General features: G+C 49.2%; 8 protein-coding genes and 1 non-coding gene across 15 annotated transcripts; 2 read left to right on the forward strand and 7 right to left on the reverse strand.

Moving 5' to 3' along the window:
• Nucleotides 1-246: 246 nt before the first annotated feature.
• LOC112342937 lies at nt 247-4800 on the reverse strand. The gene is made up of 8 exons (XM_024665595.1): nt 4064-4800; nt 3959-3990; nt 3740-3887; nt 3268-3660; nt 808-3205; nt 631-746; nt 460-572; nt 247-411 (listed from the first exon to the last, which is right to left on the reverse strand). Exons 1-8 carry the CDS (start codon nt 4149-4151, stop codon nt 310-312), a joined length of 3390 nt encoding a protein of 1129 aa, XP_024521363.1. The 5' UTR covers nt 4152-4800; the 3' UTR covers nt 247-309.
• Nucleotides 4801-5097: 297 nt separating this feature from the next.
• On the reverse strand, nt 5098-7580 carry LOC9644475. Its single transcript, XM_024665568.1, has 8 exons — nt 7464-7580; nt 7037-7388; nt 6747-6970; nt 6661-6694; nt 5858-6591; nt 5528-5796; nt 5435-5470; nt 5098-5376 (listed from the first exon to the last, which is right to left on the reverse strand). The coding sequence occupies exons 2-6, from the start codon at nt 7347-7349 to the stop codon at nt 5548-5550; spliced, it is 1554 nt and encodes a 517-aa protein (XP_024521336.1). The 5' UTR covers nt 7350-7388; nt 7464-7580; the 3' UTR covers nt 5098-5376; nt 5435-5470; nt 5528-5547.
• Nucleotides 7553-8504, forward strand: LOC112342931. 4 transcript variants are annotated; one of them, XR_002991113.1, is made up of 4 exons: nt 7798-7910; nt 8052-8323; nt 8390-8416; nt 8470-8504. XR_002991113.1 is itself a non-coding variant. In XM_024665569.1 (2 exons), the coding sequence occupies exons 1-2, from the start codon at nt 7570-7572 to the stop codon at nt 8164-8166; spliced, it is 456 nt and encodes a 151-aa protein (XP_024521337.1). In that variant the 5' UTR covers nt 7553-7569; the 3' UTR covers nt 8167-8444. The 4 variants fall into 4 exon arrangements, 1 of the variants encoding a protein (XP_024521337.1); XR_002991112.1 differs by having other exon boundaries at nt 7553-7910; nt 8052-8416; nt 8470-8502; XR_002991111.1 differs by having other exon boundaries at nt 7553-7910; nt 8390-8486.
• Nucleotides 8505-8556: 52 nt separating this feature from the next.
• On the reverse strand, nt 8557-10899 carry LOC9644476 (F-box/kelch-repeat protein At5g15710). Of its 2 annotated transcripts, XM_024665571.1 has the most exons (2): nt 9931-10307; nt 8557-9851 (listed from the first exon to the last, which is right to left on the reverse strand). In XM_024665571.1, exon 2 carries the CDS (start codon nt 9792-9794, stop codon nt 8652-8654), a length of 1143 nt encoding a protein of 380 aa, XP_024521339.1. In that variant the 5' UTR covers nt 9795-9851; nt 9931-10307; the 3' UTR covers nt 8557-8651. The 2 variants fall into 2 exon arrangements, with proteins under 2 accessions (XP_024521339.1, XP_024521338.1); XM_024665570.1 differs by having other exon boundaries at nt 8557-10899.
• Nucleotides 10900-11491: 592 nt separating this feature from the next.
• On the reverse strand, nt 11492-13786 carry LOC112342932 (exosome complex exonuclease RRP46 homolog). 2 transcript variants are annotated; one of them, XM_024665572.1, is made up of 12 exons: nt 13659-13786; nt 13495-13608; nt 13322-13422; nt 13231-13251; nt 13092-13164; nt 12973-13040; nt 12791-12911; nt 12625-12713; nt 12337-12567; nt 12091-12278; nt 11814-11976; nt 11492-11749 (listed from the first exon to the last, which is right to left on the reverse strand). In XM_024665572.1, exons 1-9 carry the CDS (start codon nt 13765-13767, stop codon nt 12529-12531), a joined length of 735 nt encoding a protein of 244 aa, XP_024521340.1. In that variant the 5' UTR covers nt 13768-13786; the 3' UTR covers nt 11492-11749; nt 11814-11976; nt 12091-12278; nt 12337-12528. The 2 variants fall into 2 exon arrangements, with proteins under 2 accessions (XP_024521340.1, XP_024521341.1); XM_024665573.1 differs by having other exon boundaries at nt 11814-12018.
• TRNAL-CAA lies at nt 12404-12487 on the reverse strand. Its single transcript has one exon. It is a non-coding gene; the product is annotated as a tRNA-Leu (tRNA).
• Nucleotides 13787-13799: 13 nt separating the features above from the next.
• Nucleotides 13800-15130, reverse strand: LOC9644477 (peroxidase 5). Its single transcript, XM_002991814.2, has 4 exons — nt 14812-15130; nt 14557-14748; nt 14328-14493; nt 13800-14262 (listed from the first exon to the last, which is right to left on the reverse strand). Exons 1-4 carry the CDS (start codon nt 15016-15018, stop codon nt 13856-13858), a joined length of 972 nt encoding a protein of 323 aa, XP_002991860.1. The 5' UTR covers nt 15019-15130; the 3' UTR covers nt 13800-13855.
• A 614-nt stretch (nt 15131-15744) lies between these two features.
• Nucleotides 15745-17274, forward strand: LOC9644478 (tubulin beta-1/beta-2 chain). Its single transcript, XM_024665593.1, has 3 exons — nt 15745-16141; nt 16206-16475; nt 16525-17274. Exons 1-3 carry the CDS (start codon nt 15748-15750, stop codon nt 17190-17192), a joined length of 1332 nt encoding a protein of 443 aa, XP_024521361.1. The 5' UTR covers nt 15745-15747; the 3' UTR covers nt 17193-17274.
• A 97-nt stretch (nt 17275-17371) lies between these two features.
• On the reverse strand, nt 17372-22221 carry LOC9644148 (DNA damage-binding protein 1a). 2 transcript variants are annotated; one of them, XM_024665591.1, is made up of 15 exons: nt 22053-22221; nt 21872-22006; nt 21708-21787; nt 21555-21638; nt 21417-21504; nt 21230-21366; nt 19351-21163; nt 18988-19289; nt 18701-18926; nt 18474-18635; nt 18282-18423; nt 18146-18222; nt 17957-18084; nt 17789-17897; nt 17372-17726 (listed from the first exon to the last, which is right to left on the reverse strand). In XM_024665591.1, exons 1-15 carry the CDS (start codon nt 22194-22196, stop codon nt 17535-17537), a joined length of 3819 nt encoding a protein of 1272 aa, XP_024521359.1. In that variant the 5' UTR covers nt 22197-22221; the 3' UTR covers nt 17372-17534. The 2 variants fall into 2 exon arrangements, with proteins under 2 accessions (XP_024521359.1, XP_024521360.1); XM_024665592.1 differs by lacking the exons at nt 21555-21638; nt 21708-21787; nt 21872-22006; nt 22053-22221 and having other exon boundaries at nt 21244-21366; nt 21417-21500.
• Between the last annotated feature and the right edge of the window lie 3880 nt (nt 22222-26101).

Here is a 26101-nt window from a genome sequence, read left to right on the forward strand (position 1 = left end):
TAGATCTCTGGTAACGACCAGCCTCTCCTCCTTCTCGCTTCCTATTTGGAACCCGTCTCAAACACACCAACCTTTTGCTCGATCTCCTCCTGTGCAGGTGGAGTGAGGTCTTCTTTGAGCCAAGCCACCCTTCCAAGCCGCTACAAAGCACAATCCACAAGCTTGAAAGATCCTTGCTTCTCCCCTGGAACATAGAAGAGGCTCGACTGGGTCTTGCGAGGCCAGTCAATGCAAAACCAGAGTAAGTTGTTCCAAAATCTAGACTAAACTCGATCCTTTGGAAGATTTATATAAGCGCTATACAAAATCCTACCAGTTGTGACGCTGCGCGAGCTTCGCCTGTAGCTCAGCCTCGGGGATGAGTCGCTTGCCAGCCTTCCATCGTCCCCTCCACCATTCCACGAGCTCCGCCTAGAGACCAAGCTTATCGAACGATCCATCCATGGAACTTTCTCTTACCTCTGTGAAGGAGTGATTCGAGACGTACTGACTGTCCACTGTGCACTCCATGTCTCCAAGATCCACGGAGACGGACATGTTCTTATCGTCACCACCTAGCTTCCGGATGGCTCCTGTTTATTTGGGGAGACCTTTACAAACTTCGGTGAAACGTTGCGAGAGCTTTAGTACCTCGTATTCGTGCCATCCTGTAGCCGGTTCCACCAAGATCTTTCTCCCATCTTCCAAACCTTAGCCGCAAGAAGAAGCCTCGCACATTTGTGTTGAAGTCTGGAGAATCCATCGATCTACACCCGAGAGATCTATGTTAGAAAGCAAGACAAAGACGTGTTTGAGAGACACCACTACCTCCATAGCTCGGACCTTGACAGCCTCACGGACTCGATAGCAGCAAGCATGTCTTTGGGAACGCTGGGAAGTGTTTCACTGGTTTGCGGAGCTGCCGCTTTCTTAGCCGGAGTTCCAGTCCTTTGGAGGCCAACTTTCTTGTGAGTGTTGTCCTTGGGACTCTCCTCGTTCTTTCTTTGATCTTTGGCTCTCGCAACCTTGTGATCGGGCTCGTGAAGCGGAGCTATAGACAAGTTACCCGATTGTGGAACGAGGCTGGTGCTTTGAGTCCATACAACCGGAGGAATACTGGCAGCGGGACTAGCTTTTGCGTGATCCACGAGCACAAGACTTGGATTCGCAGGTACTGTTACGCTGGTCACGGACGGCTTGACGACGATGGTGGTGTTGACGACGTTGCTAGAGTTCCTCCTCATGAATCTCCAGTTCCTCATCTCACTGTTCTCTCGAGCTCGAGACGCCGCCTCGGTGACCGAGAATCGACACTGAGCTCCCAAGTGTCCCATCCCCAGGCACCTCAAGCAAGGGAAGTCGAGGACCTCGCTACTCATGTCCTCGAGAACGAGCGCTCGCCTCTCCAGCTCTTTAAGTTCGCACTCGAGCGTCTCGGAGCAATCCATGACCGAATGGCCCTTGAGTCCACAAAAGCTGCATGACCTCGACGCGCTCGAGATGGCCGCCTTGTCCTTGGGCTTGAAGCTCGAGTTCACCCAGTTCTTGACCGTCGCCATGCTCGCTACGAACTCGGCCATGCCTTGCGAGCACTCGGGATCACCCGATCCATCCAAAGCTGCTGCTAAGTTGCGAGCCTTGCTACGGTTACCTGTGGATGATCTTTGGAGCTTGGAACTCTTCTCTTGCTGCCCCTGAGATGGTATGAGACACGAAGCGGCTTGCCACATACCAAAGGATGCCTCCTCGCCACCACCAGACTTGGACTTGGAAGCGTCTTGCTGCTCTTGCTTGAGATGCTGCTCCTCCTGGGAAGCATGAGCGCGATCTTCCAGGAGATCTTGAGCTTGAGCTGGAGCTTGAGCTTGGTCTTGATCTTGATCTTGTTTGAGAAGTTGATGCTGTTGCTGTTCCAGAGATTTGGACGCATGCTCTTTGGTTCTTTTGCCGTCTTTTAGCTGCTCGGGAGGGCCACTAGAGCGGGTGGTGCCTTCCGTCGCATTGGTACTGTTACCACCGCCTTCGTTACCATCACCCGATGCTTGAGGCTCCTCCCGCGAGGAGAAATCTCGTCGCCTCTCGCTCTTTTCGTGCTCTCCTCCATCTTGCTGCTCCTGCCGCTGCCGCTGCTGCACTCGCTGCTGCTGCTCGTCGCCAGAAGTTTGCATCTCCGATGCTTCCTTGTGATGCGCACCATCATCTGTGCAATCCATGCTCTGGGGAGACACCGCATGCTCGTCGGGGAAACGCTTCATCAAAGGTGGCGAGAGCACGAGATCGTGGTCCTTGGCCTTGGAGGACGATTCCAGCCGCAAGTCTACACTGGAGCAAAGTCCTCCCACTGGAGATCCGAGCTCGGTGGATGGAGCGGCTGTTGCCTCGGAGCCAAAGCATCTCTTCTTCGCCAGGCCTTTGCCGACGTCGATCATCCACTTCATGAAGGAGCCGACGACTGGTTTTTGTGCACTAGCAGCAGCGGCAAACTGGTCCGAGCACGAGGCTCTTCTCTCCTTGGAGTTCGAAAGATTCCTGGTCACCCCGTTTGCCACTTGCTTTGGCTTATCAGCGAGATGGACGAGAAGACTCTTCCGGATCGGCGGGATGCCAGAGCTGCTGTTGGAACTCAACCTCAATCCGGCGTTCTCGCTATCGGCCAGCACATAGCTCGCTGTTTTCTGGAGTGGAGATGCCTGGTCGTGCTCCACTTCGAACTTCCGCTTGGAAGGAAGAAGCTTGAGGAAGCCACAGTCGTTTTTGAAAGATGGCCGAGCCTTGGCTGCTTGAGCAGCTCCAAGCTCGCTGAGATTTGGAGCTTCCGAGTCTGCGGCAGTGGAGAGTGGAGCTGGCTGGAGGATATCTGTGCTACACCTTGGCAAGCTACTGCTCTCCCTGCCTGGCTTAGCTCCCGAGAGGATCATCGTTTGATCGTCGACTTCGGTCTTTACGTGCGCCAAGTTCAAGCTCGTCTGCGAGTGTCGTCCGCTCAATGCAGCTCCTAAGCCACTGGCCATCAGCATCATCTCCTTACGAGCCTCTTCCAGCTCTAGCTCGGAGGACGATCTTACAGCTTGGGGCTTGTTCTTTTCCTCGTCGCAAAATTCCAGCTTTGGTGGAACCAGCTGCAAACCCGCGTCTTTGTTCACCACCTTTGTCTCCTTTTCATTTTCTTGCTCATGCACTGGAGGCGCTGGACTAGTCGATGCTGTTCGTCCCAGAGGAGAACCATCTAAGCGAGAAGAAAAATACGAAGTTTAGCAAAGATCGCTGCTACAAGACGTTTGAACTCACCTCTCTTGGAAGAGCGATCACGTACACCACCACCGAAGCTGAAAGTATCAGTGCTAACCCTCGACGAAGTAGCGAGCTGTCCAACCATGGCTATGGCTCGCTGCTTTGGAATCGCACCACCCCATAACTTCAGCGCTTGTTGTTGTTGTTGTGAGTTTGATCCGGGACGAAACACTGGAACCTCGGGAGTAGCAGTTGCAACCAGAGCCATGCCTCTGACGTCCGCTTCCGAGAGCCCCGAGCTCCCGCGACCGCTGGCACTGTGACTGTTTCCAGTTGATCGCAACTTGGTCCTATCTCCTCCTGTTCCTAGCGATGATCCTTCCACTAAAGGTTGGCCCCCATGATCGTTGTGATTCCTGGTCGTACTAGCCAGTGGAGCTTGATGGGAGTCTATGGAACAAAAAAGAGAATGGTTATCGTTTGTATCAAAGAAAGAAAGACCTCAACGAAGGGAAAGTTTCTCTCTTACAACTTGTAGTATCGAAGAAAACTGAGCCGCATTGAGCACTTAGCCTCTGGCCGAAGCTGGTCTTGAGAAATGGGCGAGGTGGTCGCTCCGGAGAGATGCGGGGCTGCTGCTCCGGAGCCTTTTGTTCCTCGCTACCCGAGTTTTTGATCTGGAAAAGAGAAGCAGCGAGCATCAATTTCTAGAGACTAGCCACCGGACGCTTTGTTTGCAAAAACGTACCTTTCTCGCTCCAACAGCGCCTTTGATAGAACCTATCCAACGAAAGAGCGCTCGGTTTAAGACCTTCGAGCTACCACGAGGAAAAAAAAGAGTTTGTCCTCTTACCTCGAGAGGACGAAGAATGCGAACGATGGCTGTAAGACTTGGCACCGCCGTTTGGAGGTGACACCTCTGGAACCTCGCGGATCTCCATTCACCAGTAGCGCTCCTCATCTCTTGGCGAGCGACAAGATCAAGAGCTCCTCAGATCCAATTCCAACCATCTATCTGGATTGGAATTATCCAGCGCTAGCTAGAGGAGCTAAGCCACTACCACACAAAGGGGAAAGAAAGATGGAGAAAGGTCTCTCTTTTCTCCTCTCGGCTCTTCTCTCATCCTGGCCAGTCGCTGTCCACTTATCCTTGACTTTGGTTGATCAGATATGATCATCTCCCCCTAGGCATGAGAAACCAATCCTTTTTACTCTCTGGCTCGCAAATCCCACCCAGTAGAGCAGCACGACAAATCCAGTGACCCAATTGCTTGCTCGATCGGCCCAGCCCGGCAAGAATGTGTCCTGCGCGCGCCAGCGAATGCCCACGAAACAAAAAGCTGCAAGAGAGAAAAGAGGGAAGAAGAGAGAGAGAGAGAGAGAGAGAGAGAGGGGTCTCGGCGCGCAGAAGAAAGAAAGCAATCCAATTTCTGGACGCGCGCTTTCCAGCCTGACCGGACAGAGGAGTTGCTACTCTCTTGCTGCCTGGGGGGATTTGGACACTCCCCACACGCAAAGATCACAAATGCCCCCACGAAGAAAATGATCGTCGTTTGCGCGTTAAGAGAGATTTGGAGAGTGTGATAGTGACCAACTTTGGTCGTAAAAGAGAGCAAAGTAAAAGAGCGACCTTTGCTTTGCTTTGTTGCTTTGGATGGTGATGTGATCAATGACAGAATAAGAGAAATTGTTGCCTTTATGCCTGTGATCTTTTTCTTTTCTCCCTTTAAGACTTTAACGCTTGAGAGATCTAAACGAAGAACATGATCCTAGATCTAGCTGGTTATTAAAATTCCGAAATGTTTTTCCTTCTCCCCTCCAGAAAAAGAGAAAGAAATTTGCTTTGCTTTCATGTCTGCTGGCGAGCAGGCGCCATAAGCTGCGGCATTAATGAAGAGCTTCTTTTGTGATAACCAAGAACAGCTAGCTAGCACAGGCACACACTCTACTGTGCTTTGATTGTGGTGGTGGTAACCTTCCTAATCGATGTAATGCGCGATTCACTTCACGATGTAAGAGACGAGCACGAACGAAGGAACACGAGAAAGAAGCTGGACGATGATGCTTGCCTGCGTTGGTTCTTAAAAATCTGGAAAAGCGCTGGGCTTGTCTTCACCTCATTGGATTTTCCACTGTCGATGTCTCAAACAAATGCTTTGCTTATGCCTGAAAGTGACACAAGCCACCTATGAGCAGACTTCCCAAGAGCAGGAAACCAACAAACCTTCGCTGTGGATCCATTTCCATTTTATTCGAACACCTGCCGAAACACCACCCGGGATTCAGAAAAGAAAGGAAAACAATAGACTATCACCACCTTTTGGCATTCCTGCCAAGCTATTTCGTGTCGAGCATTGCTGGTCCGAGCCTCACGGAATTGACGTAGTTCACTGGACTGTGAGCAGAAACGCCGGGGAAGAACAGACCAACGAGCCGCAGCACCGTCGACGAGCTGGACTCCCGATAGTTGTCACCATACCGGAAGTGGAGAACAAAGCTCTGGAGAAGCTCCCACACTGCCACGGCATGGTTGAAGATGTAGTAGAATGGATTGAAGTAGTTTTTGTTGGGCTCCTCCTTCACAATCTACAGTATCACCAAAGTTCGTCTCAAGAGAAAAGGAAGAACAGAAGATATGTAGACGTACCATTTTGGTGTAGAAGCTGGTGTAGAAGAAGCACGGCTCGATGTGCTTGAACTGGAAGAGAAAGTCGTCGAAAGGAACGCGTGGGATAAGATCAGCGCTGTAGACAACGCGGAAGAAGCGATTGTCTGCTCCGTTGAGCTTGCTTGTCATGGTAGCTGCGAATTCCTTGTCCCCTACTCGAGGCTGTCCAAACGTGTAGAGAGCACCCAGCTTGCCTGTGATGGTGTTTTCCTTGTTGTGGAAGAGTATGGTGGTAAAGACGGTCGCCAGAGCACCTCCCAAGCTATGTCCAGTTACGTAGACTTTGGCATTCCTGTGAGCTCTGAGGAGGACCTTGAGCTCGTCGCAGGCGGTGTCGTAGGCGAAGAGAGGCTTCCCCTTGTCTTGACCGTGATCCTGATCCTGATCCCCCAGTGTAACAGCTTCGATGAGCCCCGAAGCTGGAGTGTGCTTGCTGCTGCTGGTGGCGTTGCCGGAGGCTCTGGTTTTGGCGACGTTGTCCTTCATGCGAGTGAATGAATCCATGTCGTGGCGATCCACCAGGCTGAGAGCTTCCAGAAAGCCGACGTGAACACGGCCAATGCCGGGGAGAAGGTACCACGAGAAATCAAAGTCTGTGCTCCAGTCGGAGGCGTTGAACGGCATTGTTCCGCGGAAGACAACGAAGACAGCTTGTGCATCGACTGCTCGGTCCATGAAAATGAGAACTTGAGTTGGATTCGTAGGTTCGTTCTCTGTGACAAAAAAAAAACATAGAACTATAACTCAGCATCAGGAAGAAGAGAAGTTCTTGCGATACTTACTGTTGATGCACTCGTATATATCCACGACATGCATCTACATTCACAGCACAAAAGTCAAGCAACAAAACGTCGATGCTGATACTTACTTTCCACTCGTTCGTGATGATCTTCCGGATGATTTTGGAGTTTTCGTATGCAAGCTTGGACGCCATCATGCAAACATCTGCCATGAGTTTCGACCCCGGAGGATCTGACACAAAGTGGCTGGCTACTTGATCTTCAAGTTGATGGACCAGCAAGTCCGTGCGTGGATCTAAAAACCCAATCACACTCCAGTAGGAGTCGGAATCCTCGTCGGGGATGATGATTCCTACAAAGAAAAAAAAAGAAAAATGAGACAAAGAAGAAGAAAGAAAGAACAAGTTCTTCTACGTACCTCTTCCAGTGAGAAGCTTTTGGACGAGGTTGGAAAGTCCGCCATTGGCATAGACAGTGTTGAGGAAGATCTCGAGGAATTCGCCAATGGCCGCGAGCACTTTGGAGACGAGATGGAGGAGCTTGAGGATGAGCATGGCGAACCTCGCTTGCCAGCTCTGGTCCACCATCCCCTGGAGCGATGGCGAGCACTCCATCCCTGGTGCATGCCCACTCCACGTCACAAAAGACGCCACGAGCTCACCCAGGCCACACTCCCTGGATCGAAATATCACATACTCGCTACTTTCATCCGGCTGCGTTCTTTGATCCATGCTGCAATCAATCGAGCTAGAAATCAAACCGCCCAAGAGCTGCAAGGAAAGAACGCGAGCTCCTTTAACGCATCTGGAAGAAAGCTTGGAAGCCAAGGCAAAGGATTTGCATACCGGACGAGGAAGACGGAGTCCTTCGCCCGGATTCTCGTCGCATCCACTGCCACAATCGCTGGAATCCGCCCTTCATTCACATGCCGCACACCGGATCGCCCGCGCGATGGATCGAGGCGGCGAATCGGCGCATCTCAGAGGCTTGGCGACAAGGGCGTGGGATTGGAAGATGTGGATTTCCTCTTCTTCCTCCTCCGCTCGTAACGGGTCGGTGATGCTCCACTCTCGCAAGCAAGAAAGGGCATATTCTCCGCCATGGAATCATTCTCTTAGGGTTTTAGGGCATTGTTGGGCGTTCCCTCTTCTTCTTCCCTGGGCGCCATTGCTGCGATCGCGCGCCTCGATCGCCATGGCTGCTAGAAATGTAGGAATCTCAGCTCGCTCGCGGTGTGGAATGCAGGAAGAGATTGGGCGGATTTCCCAGGGTTCTTGGACAAGCTCGATCAGGTATGAGAGTGAATTTGCGATCTCTTTGCGCTGCATTCACTCATGCCTTGCTATCTATAGTCTTTCTTTTGTTTTTTACCTGTGAATCTCTGGATCGCTTGGCTCTGGATCCTTTGTTTAATTCTCTTTTGTTCCTTGCAGACTGGCAAGGCTGGTGCTAGCTCGTGACTTGGATTCTAAATTTCCACTGGTATCAGAGAGAAATTCTTTCAAAGAAGAGGAAAAACTGTTGCTTGATGCGATGATGATTGCATGATACTGGGACACCTCTCTACCTAAAGCATCAATCGCCCGTGATCATTTCTCTCAGAGCTTTCGTACGACGCTTGGGTGAGGGAATATTGTCGCGCTCGCCATCCACAGTAGCGTCCTCGTTCATGTATGGTGGACGCGGAAGCCGGAAAGATTGACAAGTAAGCGTCTTATTGTTTTGGTTTGCTTTGTCCTTTTAACAGCGCTGGTCCTTGGCTTTTATGCAGGTGTCGTTGCGTCGAGAGAGAACGCAGGTATTGTCTCTGTCGTACTTTTGGTGTTTTCGTTGACGGTTCCCTGTAATCAGAGTCCAGCTAAAAGAACACGTTGCTCCTACGGTGCTAGAAAATGAAGGAAAAAGAAAAAATGGAGGAGGAGGGGACAACGGCCGTCGTACATCTGCAAGTATTTTTCTTCGCTTTTCTACTTCTTTAAGTTTTTTTTTTTTTTTCATTTTTCTTATGCCCGACTCGTGTGTATTCTGCAATCTCAGAAGGTGTAGTCGAGGCGAGGATTGAGAAACAAACCTCTCAAGGCGAACTTGATGTCGTGATTGCTGAAAGGACACGAAGGCAGCCATTGCCATGAAGCCGGGGTGGTGGAAAGGTCGCAGACCAACATCCCCGAGTGCGAGCTCTTGAAGAAGTATATTAAATCGCCGGACCCAGCGCACTTAAGATCGAAGTCTCCCTTGCTCTCGTAAAACATCTGGAAGTAATGCTGCGGCATCTGGTCCTTGTCAAGCCACTGCTGGCTTTCAACTTGAAGCTCCCACAGGTGAATCCTCTCGCAAACTCGGTCAGTTCCCACTCCGCCGACTAACAGCAGCTTTTCCTTCCGCTTGAGCAGGAAAGACGAGTACAGGCACGCGGGCCGCGGCACCTTCATCTCGGACCATAGTCTGGTACCCAGGTTATACGACATGAGGTTGTAAGGGCGGGCAGACGTCAGACAGTAGAGTGTGCCCTGGCAGAAGACGGTTTTGGAGGTCCACACAGTAATCTTGACGGTGTAGTAGCGGGGAATGGCTCCAAGGACGGTCCAGGAGTCCGTTCTGGAATCGTAGATCTCCGTGGAGCACTCGTAGTCACCCCCGCATTCGGACGTCCCGCCTGCGACGATGATCCTATACCCGCTGCTGTCGTCGACTTGAAACACCCCGACGAGTGAGTTGAATCGCTTGTAAGTCATCTGAGGCAGCTCCTTCCAGGTCTGCATGATCGGGTTGCACACCGCCAGCATCCCCAAGTTGCTGAGACCGGCTCGCATGAAGATGAGGCCTCCGATGGCAGCCAGCGGGAACCTCATATAAGGTGGCAGGAATGCGAGCGAGACATTGAGCCACTTGTTGAGCGTGGGGCTGAAGGCACACGACTTGTCCCGGCAGTTATAGGAGCAGGCAAGGAGCCAGGGGGCCTCCCTCGCGGGTGTGCTGCGGTAGACTCTCTGGAAGTTGCTCGACTTGATCCGGGAGTTCCAGGACTTGCAGACGAGGCCGGCCGCCACCAGGCTCTCAATTGGCATGAAGGCGAACACCTTGTCCATGATGTCCTCGGGGAGGCTATGCCAGAGTGGGAACGAAGGCTCGTGCTGCTCCTGGCCGCCATCCATGATTCTCGCTCGGGAGCTCATTGGTGTGACGGACGCACGTAGGCTGGCTGACTTGGGGGCAGGAGGAATAATTACAAGCTGCAAACGAGAAGATCCAGGATCAAACCACAAAGTAAAGGTGGTGCCGTGGAGGTGCGGGAAGGGGGAAAGTGCAAACCTTGATTGCTGGGTGGGCCGGCACGAGAAGAAAGGCCACACCTGATGATGCTGCGTCCACCCTCCAACACCAGCAGCAGCAAGAGCAACGATTGGAAGAAGAAGAGGGGTAGTAACAGTAACTGTACCAGCTAGAGATCCGTCAACAAAGTCATCTCCAGCAGCAGAGGACTCTGTGGTGGTGGAGCAAGCGAGAAAAGAGCAAGCAGGAGTCAAGGACTTATATCTGCTGGGAAGCGGGGGAAGGAGGAGCAGACTTGGAGAGACGAGGAGGCGGTGTGAAAGCGAGGTGCTTGAGCAAGAGGAGCAAGGCTGGTCGTCGTCAATCATGCAGCAGCAGGAGCAGGGGGTGGGAGTGGACGCTTTCGGAGACAACCGGGTGCATCCAGAGGGGTTAAGCGAGCGCCACCGCAACATGAACCGATTTAGCCAGTCAAAGCTACGATTCTATGCGTGAGGGAACGTATGGTAAGAGGGGAAGGAGATCTTTCACTCACACCATCTTCTCTTTTTGGCGACTAACTCATGCTCCTCTCTCTCTCTCTCTCTCTCTCGCTTTCCAGGAATTGCAACTTTGCTCGCTCGCTCGCTCGCTCGCTCTCTCGCTCTCTTGCACAAAACCGGAAGAGATGAGGAGACAATGGAGGAGAAATTCTCAGGAGGGCGGCAGCGGTCTCTCTTAGACAGGAGAGGGACAGAGACACCTTGCGAAAGATCAATCAATCAATCAAGAGCGAATTGTGTGATCTGTCGGGGGCCCTCAATCATGCAGGAGAGAGGATGAAGCTCGCACACACAAAACCCTCTCTCTCTTTTATTTTTTCCTCTCTCGCTCGCCAAGAAAGAAAGAAAGACTCTTTCCTGTGGCCGCCATAGCCCCTCCTCGCCTATGAGTCAAGTGTGTTAAAACTTACTAATTCTTTTTTTTTTTCTTCTTTTCTTCTTTTGGCTGTATAAATTATTTTGTCGTACTCCTCGTGGCCCAAAACCAAAACCGAGTATTGGCCACCTTTTAACGTGGGGCCCTTCTTTTCCAACACGCCAGTGACTGGGAGGGGTCCGTCAAACGCATTGCGTGGGTGACGGGCGGCATCTTGATTTTGACAGGGCCGACGTTTTCGGTTAGTCACACGGAAGGTGGCTCGGTTACGTTGACTGCGACCCGTACAGAGCGTGTTTCCTTTCTTCTTCCAGAAATTATGGAATTGGCGCGAGGGAGGAAGTTCCTACGTCTTGCGTCAACCGTGTTCGCTAGAGCTAAAAATTCCCACTTTGCGGCAAAATCTCTTCTTCTAACAAGGAGATATCGAGCGCAGCCAGGATTGAGGGATCGACACACACAATCTTTAACGCCACAGCATTGACTTGGGTGTCAAACTCTCGAATCGAAGAAGCCCGCAAAGCCGTGATGCTGCTGCCTTGTAACGCATCCGCAAGAAATATGCCATGAAACACACGCACCTCGCGCGCGCTAGACATGCCCCCTGTGTGTGTGCGTGTGTTTTTGTTCTTCTTTTGGTTCTCTCCTCTCTGTTTTTTGCATGCTATAAGCTATCCATCTATCATAGGAAAAGCTCGGTAGCATCAGCATCAATCATGCATAGCGAGCTTTCCAATAACCCTTTGATTTCATGGATGCCGCATAGTGCCAGAGAAAGTTCCTCTCTTTTCTTTCTTCTTCTTCTTTTGCTCTTGCGGTCCCATAATAATGCACTCAACCGACCATGCCACCACCATTTTCAACTTTACGATTTTCTTATGATATGAGCGCTGTGGCGAGCGACCGCAACAGGAAAACTGGCTTTGTGTCCAAGATCTACCTGCCAATAGAAAAGCTCTGCAGCGTCAGATCGAGAGCGATCCAAAATTTGAGGATAGGCTCACCTTTCATTGCTCAGGAGAGTTTCCGCACGATTCTCTTCCAATATCCATATCTACGCAACAGTGCCACAATTCACGCAAGCGTTTTCTTCCGCCCCACGCAAACACCCAGGTTTTGAGCGATCGTCCTTTCGTTGCAAGCTGTGGATGATGCCCAATGCATGCTCTGCACAAAGGGAAAAAAAAAACAAGAAAAAAAGGACGAGCACTGCATCAAAAGTGCTCGTAAAAGATTTTTCTGGTGACATCACCAGCTGAATAATGTAAGAGCAAAACGTACCTGTCAGCCGAGGTGTCAAAGGTCGCGCGTATTGATCCAATGAGATACGAGTACTGCCTAAGATGCTTCGTTATCTTCGACCAAACGATCCAGCAATAGGCATATGGATGATCCCAAAGGCTGCAAAGGCCCAGCTACGAAATCCGCGACCGTATCAAAGCGTGATGTTGGGAGCCATTTGCTGCGTCCTAAAACGCAAGACAAAAGACAAGTTAGCCACAACTTCCTCTGCTACAAAACACTCACTTATCACTGATATCGCCGACGAGATACGCAACTACACATGTTGTTTGTCCGCGTCGTCATTCGTGACTGTCAGAAGTGGGATTTGAACCCACGCCCCCTCACGGAGACCAGAACTTGAGTCTGGCGCCTTAGACCGCTCGGCCATCCTGACGTTTGCGTATAATCTAACACTTAACAACAAGAACAAGAAATTTAGCTATCAGACGCCTTGGAATTAATGCCCATCGCGATCTGATAAAAGAGATCACATTAGTACCAATGCAACAACGAAGTAGCTTGGCTTTAAACCTGCTTTTTCTCGATGCTGCTCCTTGAAAACTCAGAAACCATCTTGCATGCGGCCTTTGCCCGCGCCAAGCAATCAAGGTAAGAATCCACTACACACGCAGAGAGACATATGCGAACAGCTGAGCTTGACAAGGAAAGAAACAACCGATGAAATTCTCGCTAGTACCGGACATGGAGCCGCGTGTGATAGATGTGACAATGGCATCTTCTCCAGAGTGTTGAGACATGCCAGGCACCACAGATGCGACCGGGCTCTTAAAAACCAAGCACACATGGGCCTGGATTCTCTGGTAACACAAAAGAGAAGGCTCCTTCAGAATAAAACCGGGAGGCTAATCAAATCAAAACCTGTTCCTCCATCCTTGTCGGATCCAGTAGAATCTCCCCTCCGCTAGTAACACCACAAGTTACAGCCGCTGCAAAGACGAAAAGGTGAGAAGTTTTTCAGGCCTCTGAGCTTTACGTACCAAGCAAACCATTCAAAGGGATGCCTGCGTCCACGAGCGCTGCACAAGCTGCATTCACTGCACAAGCAAGTAGCTGTACGCAAAGGGAGTCAAGAATGAACCAACCATACAGGATATGAATAAAATCGACCCAGGATACAGCCCCATCGTCACTCACAACCTGCACACGAAAAGGAAAAAACAAAGAGAAAGAGTTGGCACGGGAGCATGAAAGACGCGGTTTTGCCTGCCTGGACGATCACTGAAATGCCCGTATTTGGATGTTGTGCCGCCATGATAATGTACTCGATTGTTCTTCGCAAGATCACCTCAGCCTCTTTTTCAGAACTCCCTAGCAGAAAAAAAAATTATACATATATATATAAAACAAATTCGAGAAAGAATAAATGTAAGGAGGGCTCACCAGAAAGACCCGCTTTGGCTTTCCAGATCACTTCCACCGTCGCCCTCTCGGCGTTTTCCTGCTTCCCAGACACGGCCTTTGGCCCATACACTGCCGCGAGGACAATGCTCTTCTCTGCCAGCGGCGAGCATGCGGAGGAAATTCCAGAAAACGCGAAATCTCACCTTGCGACCAGCGCGCCGATCCGTGCGCCCGGTGGAGCAAGCCTGTCGTGCACGCCAGCGGCCTGATCTGATCCGCGCTCCGCCCATCGCCTCTCGCCATCGTCGCCATGGACGCCCAAAACCCTAAACCCTAATCTCCGGTAGAGGGGGAAATTTGATTTTAAATTCTTTCGCGCAAACAAATCATAGACAATGTCTCAGTTGATGACGTGACACTTCTTCCGGATCTCGCCTTTCGATCCAGTCTTGACCTCCAATTCGCTCATCTTGATCATGGACTGGATGAAATTCCCAAGGAAGAATGACTCGTCCGCGGCGCTCTTGATCACCAGAGACTTCGTGAATGGATCATTGAGAAGGGCGGAGTCGGAGGTGAAGAGGCCGCGCCTCTTGAGCACTCCCTTGAAGTATTTCGTGTCTACTTTGAATGGGGTCTTCTCCATTGGGACGATTGGATCGACCCTGGTTGGAGGACGAGGGCACTGCCCTTTGAGAGTCTGGGCGAGAGACGCATCGAGCGCTGGGTCCTGGTCGCCTCTCCCGGTGAAATTGTAGAGCCGGCTGTTGAAGGAGGAGCAAAGAGAGAATCCAATCGTGTGACCACCTAGATAATTCAATGACCCCATCGTAAGATTTGCACATCTATAGAGATTCTTGCAGAGACTGTACCTGAGAGGAAGACAAGATCACTCTTGCTTAAGTTCTTGGCTGCGAAGCTGGTGACGAGCTGCGTGATGTTGGATGTGGGTGGTGGAAGGAAGAGAGGGACGCGATTAAACATGGAAACTCGGCCGTCTCGACGTCCCGACCGGATGTCCCAGAATGGTCCGTGCGACTGAATACCAGAAGAGATTGATTAGTTTCGCGATAAGATGATTAGGAATGATAGATAAGATACCAGATGAACACCATCTCGCGCAGCGAAGGCTAGAATGTCAGCACAAGACACGATCCCCGGACAGACTTTCTCCACGGCTGCCTTGGCAGCGTCAATCACATCAAAGCCGCGAATGCTGGGGAAGTTTGCTGGGAAATCCTTCTCGGCCCGGTTTGTGGGGGTGGAATCGATGAGGATGGATCCATCACAGCCCTGATCAATCAAAGAGTTGACAAATGCTAAGTTTTTATGAGCCAAAGGTTTATCAAAACTTACTTCGACAAAGCAGTCGTGGAAATGCATACGCAAGATGGACGCACCAATTCGCCTGTCAGACAATGTGGCATTCACCATGACATCCATGACAATCTTCTCTGCCTGTGGACATCTCGTTTTGTAGAAGTCATACGAGAGATCCCCTCGGGCAGCGATGACAACAAGCAAGAACAGGCTCAAAACTCTCCAAACCTTATAATCACCCATCTAACTGATAACTCGAGGGCGATCTAATTCCGGAGCTCCTTTTATACGCCCTTGAGATCGAGAAATCGGTGAACCCGGACCAGAGCGTGAAACCAGCTGCTGGGATGATTAAAACCCACGATTAAACCCACGATAAAATGTATATCACATTTCGTGAGCGCGTTGGACTCTCGCTGGACGAGAACAAAAGTCTTCAATGGTTGTCTCAAACAAACAATAGTTTCAAACATAGTTTAGATCTTCTGTTCCTTGGCTAGCGGCCCACCGTTGGATGTCTCAAAACACGTCAAAGAGAGAGATCACGTCTATACCGATCACAATCCTTGAGTGACTTGGAAGCCATGCTCCAAGATAATTAAAGAGAACTGACTGTTATGAATCCCTCGTTTTCTACTAGAAAAACGATAGCCACGATCTGACACGTGAATACTGAAAGTGTCGATCGATGTTCCCAGCTGCCAAAATCTGGTGTCACTGTCAACTTTGTCAACCCCTACGACTTGTTTGTGGTTTATAGCACTTGATGTGTCTGAAAACAACGTAACCATGAGAAAGAACATGAAAAGCCATAAGTATGTTGACTTTGAGCCAACACTTGGTCAAACATAGTCGTAGTGCCGGCTGAACGGTAGTTAGGGCACGCGGCAAGTTCACTTGAAAACCTCTCCCATTCAGCAGGCGTCCCCCACAACACCCCAAGTCCTCCTCCCAGCACACATCCCTGCAAATATGAGAGAGATTCTCCACATCCAAGGCGGCCAATGCGGGAACCAGATTGGAGCAAAGTTCTGGGAGGTTGTGTGCGATGAGCACGGTATTGATCCCACCGGAACTTACCACGGCGACTCCGACCTCCAACTGGAGAGGATCAACGTCTACTTCAACGAGGCCAGCGGCGGACGCTATGTGCCGAGAGCGGTGCTCATGGATTTGGAGCCGGGTACCATGGACAGCGTGAGGTCGGGGCCGTATGGACAAATCTTCCGGCCGGACAACTTCGTCTTCGGACAAACCGGAGCTGGTAACAACTGGGCCAAGGGACACTACACGGAGGGCGCCGAATTGATTGACTCGGTGCTGGATGTTGTGAGGAAGGAGGCCGAGGGATGCGATTGTCTCCAAGGCAAAGCACAAAACCCATGGTCAAACTTGCGGATTCTTTGCTTAACTCTGTGCTTGCGTTTCAGGCTTCCAGATCTCCCACTCCATGGGAGGCGGGACGGGGTCGGGGATGGGGACGCTGCTCATCTCCAAGATCCGCGAGGAATATCCCGACCGCATGATGCTCACATTCTCCATCATGCCGTCGCCCAAGGTGTCGGACACGGTGGTGGAGCCGTACAACGCGACGCTGTCCGTACACCAGCTGGTGGAGAACGCGGACGAGTGCATGGCGCTGGACAACGAGGCGCTGTACGACATCTGCTTCCGTACGCTCAAGCTGACCACGCCCACATGTAAGTCGACCGTTGACATTTCCAACCGTTGACTGTTGTTTTCTTGCAGTCGGCGACTTGAACCACCTGATATCGGCGACCATGAGCGGCGTGACCTGCTGCTTGCGCTTCCCCGGTCAACTCAACTCCGACCTCCGCAAGCTGGCGGTCAACCTCATCCCCTTCCCGCGCCTCCACTTCTTCATGGTGGGATTCGCGCCGTTGACCTCCCGGGGGTCGCAGCAGTACCGCGCGCTGACGGTGCCGGAGCTCACCCAGCAGATGTGGGACGCCAAGAACATGATGTGCGCCGCCGATCCCCGCCACGGCCGCTACCTCACCGCCTCGGCCATGTTCCGCGGCCGCATGAGCACCAAGGAGGTTGACGAGCAGATGCTCAACGTCCAGAACAAGAACTCGTCCTACTTCGTGGAGTGGATCCCCAACAACGTCAAGTCGAGCGTGTGCGACATCCCGCCCAAGGGACTGAAGATGTCGGCCACCTTCATCGGCAACTCCACCGCCATCCAGGAGATGTTCAAGCGGGTGAGCGAGCAGTTCACGGCCATGTTTCGAAGGAAGGCATTCCTGCACTGGTACACGGGCGAGGGGATGGACGAGATGGAGTTCACCGAGGCCGAGAGCAACATGAACGACCTCGTGTCCGAATACCAGCAGTACCAAGACGCGTCCGCCGACGAGGAGGGAGAGTTTGAAGAGGAGGGTGGCGAGGCATAGGCTCTCCGGCTCGATCAAAGCCATAGATGCCGGGAATTAACTGCTGTTGCTGTAGTTTAGTTAGCTAGTGTCGTGTATCGAGCATCAGACATGAAGAACTTGGCGTCCAGTTTAACGAGTGAGAAAGCATATCGAAGATCTCATCGTCGCCACTTACAACTTAGTCGCTCAAACAAACATGATCTCGGAGTATGCATCTTTGTTTGATAGCAAGAAGCAAACTCCTTGCATGCCATACCTCATGGGCCTGGAAGGGACAAACCATCGACCATAACTCTCTAGCTCCGTAGCTTGGCCTGCCCGTTTGCCTGTACCAGTATTTACAAACTCCCTACCTCTTTTCTACGTGACCGTGTGGTGTATCTTTTCAAGCAGCCGTAGGACTCGCTCCACCTGTAGTTCCGGCGAGTAAGCTCCTCCGGACTTCCGAAGCACCATCGGTCCGGGCTCTTTCAGCACTGCCACTTGCTCTGCGCTTGTCAGCTCCAGAAACTGTTCCAGTAAGTCTCCATCTAAAACTTCCTTGACGCCAGCCTGCTTCCACGAACACATATCAGTCCTCGTTCACGGCATAACATCTTCAACAAAACACCTACCGGACGACCCTGGCCTCGAAAACGGGCATGATCATTTCCAAGGACGGGAGCTGTGGCGGGTAAAACTGAAAGTCTCCTCTGCAATGCTTGCAGAAGGCTATACTCCTCCCTGTATCAAAAGAGAATTCATAGTTGTTATCTGTATTAGTACTTGGAAAACTTCGGTACCCTGTCATGCGAACGAAGATAAAGACACTTCCGAGCAAGGTGGTTGCAATAACACATGACTTTCCCATGTTAGGTATTAACCGATCAACGCTGCAGCTGTCTTCTACGGCTTTGAACGCAAATGATCCCTGCCAAAAACAACAGAACATTCCCGTGAAGTATCCTTGCAGAGAAAGCGGAGGTTCTAACCTTGCGTACAGTCGTACAGACTTCACCAATATGGAACCAGCAGTGAGCTTCCAGATTCTTCTCTGGACTGCCGCTGTCTGCACATTCCGAGCGATTAGAGAAGTCAAAACATGGATACAACTTGAATCACACTTGCCTTCTGTCTCTTCATTCGCAGACAAGGCGCAGAAGTTTCCCTGGCGGTCCACGACCACAGCAGTGTCAACATCTACCAAAGTACAGTCAGAAACCAGACGCCTCATTGGATCGCATCGGATCGGTTCCAGCTTCTTGGAGTCCTGCAGACATGAGATATATGAGTCAAGAATGAGAAATCTGTTTGCTATACCTCTCTATATGTAAACAACAAAACACCATCGCGACAGTCTCCAACAGCAATTGTTGTAAAACGAACAGAAATACTGGTAATCACAAAGCGCGTTTTTATTGATGCCAGCTTCTTCCATCGCCTGGGACTTTCGTCCATGGAAGCAATTCCTAGACAAAACAGCTGATCGCTTTATCCTTAGCACCTCAGAGAGAGAGAGAAAACAAAAAAGAAGAGCAAATACTTACGTGATTCCCAGCACAAGCTAATACATATTGTCCTAGATACGAAGCCACAGCATTGACAGGCCCGGGTAAGCCAACATTAGCCCTGGGTACGAAACAGTAGTCGTCAGGCTGGAAGACGATAGATGCTCTTCCACTAGACTCGCTGGTGGGACTTGACATCGGGCTACGAGGACTGGGCGGTGGTGGTGCGTCCAGGTAAAGCACCACCAAAACACCCCTTGAAGAGCTGGGAAAATAGCCAGTTTTAAACACACAGAAGCTACGAAAACAAAAAGTAAAATGCTTGCCTTTCAGCTTCTCCCGTTGTCATAACTGCTCTTCGAGAGTCGGACGCAGTTCCCACGAGAAGAAGCTGCTCGTCACCCAACTTCATGAGCTCCATACACTTGACTATTTGTTCCACTCCAAATGGATGAACGCACAGCACTGCGCCACTGAGTGGCTCAATGCAACACACGTCCGACCGGTGCTCGGAGAGAAGTCGCAAAACAATAAGGACTCCTGACTCGGGGTGGTACAGGACCCGCCTCCCAGTGCATCCCAGGTGAAGCTTTTGCACGTTGAGTGTTCTTGACTGCTCCATTTCAACCTGGCAGGCAAAGAAGATAGATGCTTTAGGTGAGACAACAAATATCTGTGTACTAGTTTACCAGATGGAGGCTGCAGTCAGCAAGAAAAATGATGCCTTTGGGACAATCTTTCGAGCAAACGGGCGTTGCATGCGTTGAAGGTTGAAAAGAGATCGACGTGTATGAAATCCTCTTGGCCATCTGAAGCAACCAGGGGCGATCACTTAGAGCAATGATATCGGCCCGCAGTGCGCACGCCTCCAACGGGACCAGGCACACTGGCGATACTCCCAGCCGACGAGCTGCTACGAGATGGAGTTGAGCTGGTTTACTCAAAACTAGTGAGGGCGTATCCTCCGGCCATTCATACCGAAGCAGCATCCCGTTTCTCAGTCCAGCCAGAATGTAGAGGCGATCAAACAAGGCCAGCCGGACGTCCTGTGGTATGCACCCGCTAACTGCAGTGCCAACCGAGGTGATCAATGACACTTGACCAACGGCAAAGGGAGCAAACTTGTCGCCAGGAACAATCGACAGGAGCTCGACCGAAGGCTTGTGTGTGCCGACGACGCAAACATTCCCGAGATCCAACCCGGCTGGCACTGTATTCCCTGCGTGTAGCCCGGCGATAGTTGGAGGTACGGGGATGGATATATCTCCTTGCGGAATAGAGATACATGATATCTCCGCCTCCATCATACAAAGCTGAAGCTCTACCAGTTCGAAGCTCCCGTCCGAAGTCTGGGTGGCTCCAAGCATCAGAAGCAGACCTGGTCGTGCCAAAGCCAGGATAACTCTGCTGCGACAGACAGCCCCCACACTGATCGGGTATCCCGGTTTCCTCCATGTCGTGGACAATGGATTGCTGCCTGAAACACCTGCCGGATGAGCAGCCTTCGTGGGAGAACAAAGCTTGACCTCGTACCGCCAGACCTGTGCCACCCATCCATCTTCGACTAAACCGCAGGCCAGAGTATTGACTTGAGATTCGAAGCCAACAGCATCCGTGATGTCCACAAAGTTCAATCCCACCGATAGAACTCGAGTCTCCTCCACGAAGGAAATCAGGAAGAAGGCATGGTATGGATCCTTGAAACGGTACCTCATCGTCCATATCCCTGACACGCCTTGGTAGACAGGAGGCGTACAAATAAGCTTTTCCACGCTGTTGCCATTCCGTATGATTCTCACCGAGCCTTCCTCGTCACCACCGCAGCATGCAAACATCTGGTCTTGCTTCTCCCCGTAGTAATCCACCAGCGAGAAGTCCAGTATAGGAGCGATGTTCTGAACGAAGCTCTGGAAACTCAGCTGCCCGTCTTCCACCTTTAAAACATGCCCGTCTCCCATCTCTATCATTGCAGTCATAAACCCGTCGCTCGTCCAGAGAAGAAGCCTGCACTGTGAACACTTGTACTGGCAGTCTCTAACAGGAGTTGGCCTTCCAGAGGCAGCATCCGGACGTAGCGTGACAACGTCGATACCTCCTTTCCCTGTACTGAAAGCCAGTCTAGCTTGGCCCTTGCTATCTGGTTCCCAGCACCATGCACTGATAAAGAGCTTGGCTCTGGTTCCATACTCGTCATCTGGAACCCGGTAATAAGGTCTCGGACGCTCTTCGGGATCCCCCACTGTATCTCTGAAGTCTAGCAAGCTGAATGCCACTAAGTTTGCCGGATAAGTCGTCGTGCCGATGGCCCTTGCGTCGACAAGTACAATCTCACCGAGCCGAAGCAGTAGCACGAACCCCGGGAACGCGGGCATCTCCACGACACCATAAGTTAGAAAATCGATGGCCGGCTCTCCAGAAGGATGATACCGTGCTCCCAAGTGTATCGAACGCTCATTCGTGTCGCAAAGTAGAACTTGCAGTTCGTTCGACAGAGCACCCTTCCTGTAAGGAACACTCCCGAGTTACTCTCAATCCTGGTGAGCAGAAAATTATCTAGGCTCTGTGTACCTATGCAAAATTACCGCGAGCAAAAGCTGGTGGGATTCCTCTGGGCTAGCAACAAAGGCCATGCTCCATATCGTTCCCCATCCATACGTTGCCTCTGCGTCATTTGCTACGTTACCCGGTGCTGGATATGTTATGGCCTGAAGGAAGGGTGTCAGGCAACTAGTACCAGAAAGAAAAACACACTAGCCTTCTCGACGACATTCTCCCCAGCTGCAACAGAGGTAGGAAATATTGCTACCAAATCTTCGATAGCAGAAACCGCTACAGCGCGAGATCTGTATCACAAAAGGTTTTCTATGAAATAAAACGTTCGACTTTATCGCACCTGGAGTCGACAGCAAGTAGCCATCCGAGCTCGCGAAGAGAAGTCCCGGGATGAGAGAGATGAATTTGACTGACAGCCACAAACCTGTAAAAGAGAAAGAGAAAACAGGTAAGAAGAGCGAAAAAAACCTTGATTTTTCTATTTCCATGGTACCTGTGCAGATCGACACTGAAAGTCAGGAAGGAGAGTTTTCCGGAATCTGAAAGCAGCACGAGTAAGTCCTTGCCGTAGGTCTATGATAGATAGAGAGATGGAACATTAGTTAACAGTAGACTATAGCACAGTACATCGTTCTAAAGCATAGAATTTTATCTTACCTGCGAGTAAGGAGCTCGACGATGTTCATTCCAAGGGAGCAATTTCATGTCCTTGATGATTCCAAACACACTCTGCTCACACACCGGCTGCACGCTCCCATCTTCGACGAGCACGACAAGCTCCAGGGCGGTCTCCTGTGCGCAAATTCCAGCTCAAAACCAAGATAGATGGAGCTCCTACCTTGCCGAAGACCACCTCCAGCATCAGCGGCGATCGAATGTGGCCGCACACAGCATAAGAGACGACGCTGCTCTTCTGGAGGCATTTGGCGAGATAGAGAACCTCGCTGTCGTCCTCGGCAGCGCTCGCGTCCTGGACTGCCATGGCTTTGCGAACTTTAGGGCATTATGTTAACCTAAAATGTCTACGAATATTCCCACTTTTACCCTTTCATTTTATAAGCAATGTTTTAAGAGACATTGGAATCGACAATGGAGTACGAATATTTCCAACTGATTCTTGAGATAATCCCGCATCAGCATTGAGACTTCATCTCTAGTCGTCATGGAATCTCTCTATTGTTTCATATGTTTATCTGTAATGGAGCATTGATAGAAACATTTTATTAAAACAAGCAAACTTTTTTGGAAGCCCACAATTGGTATATCCATGGTTTAACATGGAATTATTTTTGATAACTTGCATATAAAACTAATCTACAATCATCTTGAAGTATTAAATATGAATTTACAAAACAATTTTTAGTTTTGCAATTTGTATTTGATGCCCATAAAGGTTGCTCATTTTCTTCATATAGAACTAGATTACCATCTTCTTGGAGCCTTAACTTACAATTTGTACCTCTATTTGAAGTTTTAGCAGACCATAATATAAGATTTTTATAATATAATATTAAATTACAAATACTATCAAGATATAAATGAGCTTTTCCATTTGGGGAAATTAAAAAAAAATTGTTGACAAATACTGATGTGGCATATTAATATAGCCACTTATTAGTGTACTAACAAAAATATTACATTTAATCATGCTATTAACTGAAGCTAGTAATTCAGGTCTACGAGGAATATAGTTTCTTATCATATATTGAAAAGCATAAAGCTCAATAACAACAGTAACATAAGAAGCAGCAACATTTACTATTTCACTATAAGATTCTTCCAGAAGTGCACCTAATGCACCTCTTATAACAGATCCATGATCAGTACCACCACCTGCATTTATTGCACATTTTGCAAATGATCGTTTAACTTCACTATAAATCCAAAGACTAATAGAAATAGTTGTACTAGTTCCATCTTCATGTTCAAGTACTGCTGAACTATCTTGTCTTTGACCTCTTGCATAAACATCATTTGTTATGAAAGCAATCATTCCTCCAATACCATTTAAAATCACACGAACAGAGTCGTCATCTAATGCATTTATTTCACCATAATCAATTTCATGTACTTGTAAAAAGAAATTAGATAATAAAACTAAATTAAAAAAAGGAATAAAATTCATAATTAGTAAAATGTAGTAGTGAATTTATTATTTTATATCTGAAGTAAGAAATCCTACTATCTTCACCCATTCTTAAGCGTGGCACTACTTCACAATTTAGAAAAAAAATGAAATTGATAATAAAAAATTTATATAACACAGGATTGGCATACTCTCTATTATTAAGTTCACCCCTATCGTTTATATATATTATATTATAATAATAATAAATATATATATATATATATATATATATATATCTCTGTGTGTGTGTGTGTGTGTATGTATGTATGTATGTATGTATGTATGTATGTATATATATTCCTTAATAGCTTGGATTTTAATTTTTAGTACAATAATTCAAAATTGTTGAAACTTTATGAATATTATATACTTAAATATAAAGTAAAATTAAAGAATGGAGTAATAATCTAGAATATTAAATGACAAAATTTTATAAGGACATAAGATTTTTCCACCTGAACCAGGATTTGTAAAATAAATGTTCCAAACCAAAGTTGGTTTTGAACTTTGCTGTACTTTTGGCCAAATCCATGTACGCTTGCAATCTAGATTTTTCTTCAGGCCATCAGATTTCCTCCAATATTTGCAAGCAGGGAGTAAGGTGAGGAATCTTGTCTATCCAACTCGTTGGCCTCGTTGGATATCACTCTGGAGCTCCAGGCAAGCTTGTCCACGCAACACTATCTGCCGGGTTTGACAGGCTCGCAATCAGTTCCTCGGTGTAGCTCAGCTCTCCAGATGTTGCAATGATATCTGCCATGAAACCATAGAGCTCATAGCTTGGACTCAAGCCATGGTCCTCCACCATCGCCACAAAGTGCTCGCGAGCCTCTGCCACCTTTCCACCATAGCTGCAAGCAGTGAGAACCGCAAATACAGTGAGCTCGTCAGGCTTGATGTATGAGCTGGACGAAATGAATCTTCTATTAGACCATTCTGGGCATACGCCTGTTATCGAATGAAAAATGTGCCTCGCGTCACTGACCTTGCCAACCTTTGCATAAGCCAGCAAGTAATGGGTTGGTCCCGTCCGATTGGCTTTCAGGATATGTCAACTTAAAAAGTTGCCACTCTTTTTTGGCTTCACGGAATAATGTTATGCCTGTGAAATGGTGCGATGAAGAAACGCTCCATTACCTCTCACAAGCCGTGGGATCATGTGGGATCAATTGCGACCTCACGGAGGGCAAGCGCGTCCACACAAGAATTCTCGAAGGAAGCCACAACAAAAACAGGTATCTGACCAATCTTGTGGAACTGTCTCTCTTGTTCAAACTCTACTAGATGATGGATGCCATTTATGTGAATACTTTGTAGCTATAAACCATTGAGCGAAACTATGGACCTCGGCCCCTTAGGCCACCAAATTGCCTGAGGTCGAACTTGGGTTAGCAACCTTGGGCACTTTGGCCGCTCGGAAAGTCAAGGTTATTTAAATAAACTCAGCCCCTTGAGCCCCTAAAGTGCCCGAGGTCGAGCTCAGGCTGGCCACCTTGGGCACTTTGGCCGTTTGAGGGCGGAGGTTATTTGAATAACCTCGGCCCCTCGGATGGCTAAAGTGCCTGCAATCGAGCTCAAGCTAGCCACCTCGGGCACTTTGGCCGCCTGGGGGGTAATCTTGGCCCCTCAGGCCACTAAAGTGCCTGAGGTCAAGATCGGGCTGGCCACCTTAGGTACTTTGGCCACCCAAAGGGCTGTGGCGGCCACCAAAGTGCTTGAGGTGGCTAGCTTAACCTTGACCTTGAGCACTTTAGGGGTTTGAGGGGTTGAGGTTATTCATATAACTTTGGCCCCCCTGGCAACCAATGTGTATAAGGTGGAGTTTTGGCTTACTTGATATTTTTTCTTTTTCTTTTTCTTTTTGATTATTTGAATTTTTGATTATCTTTGTTTAGTTTGGCTAACAAAATTTCTTCTCTTGCAAAAAAGGAAATAATACCACCTAAAAAGGTTATTAGAGCTAAGAAAATATAAGAAGTTGAATTTGGCATTGATGAAGATATTACAATCGACATGTCCATTGGCACATCAATAGAAACACAATTGCTTAGAGATCTATCGCCTCCACCACCATTGCCTCCACCATTGCCACCTCCACCATCGCCATCACCACCTCCACCACCCCCATCACCACCTCCACCATTGCCATCGTTACTGCCATTGCCACCATTGCCACTGTCATTGCCACCATGGGCAATTCAAAGAGTTAGTGCCAAGAGCAATGCACGTTGCTCCAGAATGATTGGGAGTTGAGGTCAATGTCTTGCATTTGTGTGCTCAGGTTCAAGTTCTTTAGTAGTGCCATGTTTCTGGGGTTGTCGAGATCTAGGGGTGAAAGGCTGCCAATCAAGCTAGATTTAATGTTGTAGGACTAATGTTACTCATACAAGCCGGATCCACAACTTAAATAATTTGAAGCCAAATTTTGTGCCAAAGGAGTAGTCAGTTAAGCAAAGTTGCAATCTTTTGAAAGAAGAGATTGAAAGTCTAGAGAGAGCAAATTTCAAGCTAAAGACTTCTTTAAATATTGTTATTAATACTATTATGCCACCAATATCAACATTAGATCAGCATACACGACTAACTAGGAATGGGAAGGTTGTACAATATAGGTCTTCCATTTCAAAAGGTGCATAAGAGAAGATCAGCTGACAAAAGAGTTGAAGTGCACAATCACAAAGACAAACTACATCAGTGCTGTGGCTAAGGACTTTGTTGTTGTGACTGAGTCATCAATGGGTACGAGCTACACTATCAAA

This window comes from Selaginella moellendorffii, unplaced genomic scaffold (genome assembly GCF_000143415.4).
Source record: "Selaginella moellendorffii unplaced genomic scaffold, v1.0 SELMOscaffold_124, whole genome shotgun sequence".
NCBI classification, from domain to species: domain Eukaryota; kingdom Viridiplantae; phylum Streptophyta; class Lycopodiopsida; order Selaginellales; family Selaginellaceae; genus Selaginella; species Selaginella moellendorffii.

Bases quoted from the DNA above. Each gene is read 5' to 3' on its own strand.
- LOC112342937 (XM_024665595.1), bottom strand. From the start codon at position 4,151: ATGGAGATCCGCGAGGTTCCAGAGGTGTCACCTCCAAACGGCGGTGCC. The intron at 3,991-4,063 runs GTAAGAGGACAA...TTCGTTGGATAG, and splicing joins GCATTCTTCGTCCTCTCGAG to GTTCTATCAAAGGCGCTGTT. The intron at 573-630 runs GTACTAAAGCTC...CCAAATAAACAG, and splicing joins CAGGATGGCACGAATACGAG to GAGCCATCCGGAAGCTAGGT.
- LOC9644475 (XM_024665568.1), bottom strand. From the start codon at position 7,349: ATGGATCAAAGAACGCAGCCGGATGAAAGTAGCGAGTATGTGATATTT. The intron at 6,592-6,660 runs GTAAGTATCGCA...TTTTTGTCACAG, and splicing joins TATATACGAGTGCATCAACA to AGAACGAACCTACGAATCCA. The intron at 5,797-5,857 runs GTACGTCTACAT...GTGATACTGTAG, and splicing joins CCAGCTTCTACACCAAAATG to ATTGTGAAGGAGGAGCCCAA.
- LOC112342931 (XM_024665569.1), top strand. From the start codon at position 7,570: ATGGATCGAGGCGGCGAATCGGCGCATCTCAGAGGCTTGGCGACAAGG. The intron at 7,911-8,051 runs GTATGAGAGTGA...TGTTCCTTGCAG, and splicing joins TCTTGGACAAGCTCGATCAG to ACTGGCAAGGCTGGTGCTAG.
- LOC9644476 (XM_024665570.1), bottom strand. From the start codon at position 10,346: ATGTTGCGGTGGCGCTCGCTTAACCCCTCTGGATGCACCCGGTTGTCT.
- LOC112342932 (XM_024665572.1), bottom strand. From the start codon at position 13,767: ATGGCGACGATGGCGAGAGGCGATGGGCGGAGCGCGGATCAGATCAGG. The intron at 13,423-13,494 runs GTGAGCCCTCCT...TTTTTCTGCTAG, and splicing joins AGCCAAAGCGGGTCTTTCTG to GGAGTTCTGAAAAAGAGGCT. The intron at 13,041-13,091 runs GTACGTAAAGCT...TCGTCTTTGCAG, and splicing joins CCCTTTGAATGGTTTGCTTG to CGGCTGTAACTTGTGGTGTT.
- LOC9644477 (XM_002991814.2), bottom strand. From the start codon at position 15,018: ATGGGTGATTATAAGGTTTGGAGAGTTTTGAGCCTGTTCTTGCTTGTT. The intron at 14,749-14,811 runs GTAAGTTTTGAT...TTGATTGATCAG, and splicing joins TCCACGACTGCTTTGTCGAA to GGCTGTGATGGATCCATCCT. The intron at 14,263-14,327 runs GTACAGTCTCTG...TGAATTATCTAG, and splicing joins TGATCTTGTCTTCCTCTCAG to GTGGTCACACGATTGGATTC.
- LOC9644478 (XM_024665593.1), top strand. From the start codon at position 15,748: ATGAGAGAGATTCTCCACATCCAAGGCGGCCAATGCGGGAACCAGATT. The intron at 16,142-16,205 runs GCAAAGCACAAA...CTTGCGTTTCAG, and splicing joins GGGATGCGATTGTCTCCAAG to GCTTCCAGATCTCCCACTCC. The intron at 16,476-16,524 runs GTAAGTCGACCG...GTTTTCTTGCAG, and splicing joins CAAGCTGACCACGCCCACAT to TCGGCGACTTGAACCACCTG.
- LOC9644148 (XM_024665591.1), bottom strand. From the start codon at position 22,196: ATGGCAGTCCAGGACGCGAGCGCTGCCGAGGACGACAGCGAGGTTCTC. The intron at 18,636-18,700 runs GTAAGTATTTGC...TAAAGCGATCAG, and splicing joins TAGCTTGTGCTGGGAATCAC to CTGTTTTGTCTAGGAATTGC. The intron at 18,085-18,145 runs GTTAGAACCTCC...TGTTTTTGGCAG, and splicing joins TCTGTACGACTGTACGCAAG to GGATCATTTGCGTTCAAAGC.